This window comes from Papaver somniferum, chromosome 10, assembly GCF_003573695.1.
Source record: "Papaver somniferum cultivar HN1 chromosome 10, ASM357369v1, whole genome shotgun sequence".
Lineage (NCBI taxonomy): Eukaryota > Viridiplantae > Streptophyta > Magnoliopsida > Ranunculales > Papaveraceae > Papaver > Papaver somniferum.
This window is the reverse complement of record NC_039367.1, coordinates 33,019,544-33,022,077: the sequence shown is the minus strand read 5'-3', so window position 1 is coordinate 33,022,077 and position 2,534 is coordinate 33,019,544. Positions and strand designations below refer to the sequence as shown.

At 39.9% G+C, this 2,534-nt stretch overlaps 1 protein-coding gene across 1 annotated transcript; it reads left to right on the top strand.

The window, feature by feature from the left end:
• Window positions 1-1,080: 1,080 nt before the first annotated feature.
• LOC113315502 lies at window positions 1,081-2,097 on the top strand. The gene has a single exon (XM_026563774.1). It carries the CDS (start codon window positions 1,081-1,083, stop codon window positions 2,095-2,097), a length of 1,017 nt encoding a protein of 338 aa, XP_026419559.1.
• The last annotated feature ends 437 nt before the right edge of the window (window positions 2,098-2,534 follow it).

Sequence of the window (2,534 nt, the reverse complement as noted above, 5' to 3'; positions counted from 1 at the left end):
TATCTCATCAAGTAACACACCAACTGTTCTTCTAAAAGACATACCTACAATCCATATCACCTCAGTACCTCCCTCCATACCATCACTTGATACAACCAACACATGCATTAACTCTTCATCTGCCTATGATTTGTCTGAGGATGTTAATTGCCAAAACATAGAATCTTCCCATCTCCTCAGCACCGTTAATACCAAATAAGTCATTAATCACTGTTTTTCCCCAACCGAAATCTCCGCAACTTGACATCTCTTTTAGTCGAAGTGGAAACATCATGATACAATCGCGTGATGCTGGATTACTTGGTCCATGCCCTGCTCCAAAATGGTTGGTTTATATGGTTCCCGTACTGTCTCTGGCTAATCATATAACTTCAAATTGGATCAACCAAGAAGTGCTGCGATTAATCTTTTTAGGATCCACAACAGGTATGAGCTTTGACACTCAATTCAATAGTGCCAAATCTGTTTTGTTCTCCTTGATTTGTAGAGATGGTCCAATAGACAAGCCAAGTTCCCCCTTTATCTTTCCTCAAACAATCCCACTTGTAGAAAATTTTGCAATTTTGCAAATGGACCCGATTGATGTTGATACAACAGTGTTATCTCAAACCCCAATTGCAGTTTTTGACCCTTCAAACCCACAAATTGGCCTTGAGGACATCCTACCTGACCTTTAAAACCTGTATGCTGAACATCCAAACACGAACTCAGAAACTGGCTTGCAACGTGCTTGTGGAAATTTCCAATCCGTAGATGATTCCCCAGATACACCACCTCCAAATATAATCATCCCTGATTCTTCTGTATCTCAATCTGAAATAGAAATTGTGAGTGAATCCCCACTTTGTCCCTCTTCTACATCTCCCCTTTCTCTCCCATTATCTCCCCCTTCTCTATTATCCCTTTCCCCCCTTTGTCCCCTTCTCATATATCCCTATCTTCTCTTGAAATTTTGCAGCCTCTTATTCCAGCGAAGTTACTCAGGGAATCAAAGAGATTAAATTTCTCTATTCAGGAAAATCAACTCATTGCAGCACCTAATGCAAGGTCCTCCAGGAAAAAGGGTTCTAAAAGTTATAGATGAGTACTACAATTTTTTCATGGAATGTAAGAGGGTTACGCTCTCGCGCTAAAAGAGCTGCTGTTCAACAGGTTATCAGAATGCACAATCCCACCATCATCATTCTGCAAGAGTCGAAGATGCCAGTAGTTACCAATTCAGATATTGCAGATATTTGTGGCTCAAGGTCGATGGGTTGGACTTACCAACCATCACATGGAGCTTCAGGAGGCATCATTATTATCTGGAAGCCAAGTTTAGTAGAAGTGCTATCATCTTTAGAAGGAGAATTCACTTTATCCATTGAATGCAGGTTCATTGCAGACGGTTTTCACTTTTTCTTAACTGGAGTATATGGCCCTAATAAAGTTGCTATCAGGAAATATTTTTGGAGAGAGCTACATTATATTCGTGGGCTGTGGGAAATACCATGGGTAATCGAGGGTGATTTTAATGTGATCAGAAGATGTGAAGAGAAAAATGGGATGGAAAGAAGAACCAAGAGTATGAAGAAATTCTCATCTTTTATCTCAATTCATTCTTTAATTGATCTCCCTTTAAAAGGCTCCAAATACACATGGACAAATGGCCGGGCTGCTCCCATTCTCTCCAGAATCGACAGAATACTTATATCTCCTGATTTTGAGGCAAAATATCATTTTGTTTCGCAATTAGCAAAAACGAGACCAGCCTCAGATCATATACCAATTATATTGGATCTTGCTGATCCATCGTGGGGTCCTTACCTGTTCAGGATGGAGCTTATGTGGTTTGAGCATCCCGATTTCATGGATAGTCTCAAACGATGGTGGTCGTCTTTTAATTTTACAGGTACTCCAAGCTCTGTCATGTGGAACAAATTACAAGCTTTGAAAACGAAGCTGAAAGAGTGGAATAAGGTGGTTTTCGGCAGACTAGATCCAATAATAGAAGACTGCCTACAAGTTATTGGTGATTTGGATAAAGCTGAAGCAGTAACAAGTTCTCTTGACACTGACCTATTCATAAAAAGAGCCCAAGCAAAGGTTAATTTTTAGAATCTCGCTAAACAAAAAGAGATATCAAGCAGACAGAAGGCTTTTACGCATTGGCTCAGAAATGGAGATAGAAACACTCCATATTATCACCAAATAGCTTCTCTGAGAAGAAGGACAAATAGAATCAAGCAACTATACATAAATGGATCCCTCACCTCGGATAAGGCTGGTATTATCGAGCATGTGACAAGTTTTTATGCTAATCTGTTCACTGAAGAGTTTCACGACAGACCAAGTCCAAGTAATATCAATCTTCCTACAATCTAAAATGAAGAAGCTATCTTACTTCAGGACAAAATAACAGAAGAAGAGGTTGTTAAAGCAATCAAGGATCTGGGCAACGACAAGGCTCCAGGTCCCGACGGCTTTCCCATTGCATTTTTCCAGAGATGTTGGTCATTTATAAAGGAGGACTTCATTGGAATGGTGAAAGAATT

Coding starts and splice junctions, on each gene's coding strand:
- LOC113315502 (XM_026563774.1), top strand. CDS start 1,081: ATGAGTACTACAATTTTTTCATGGAATGTAAGAGGGTTACGCTCTCGC.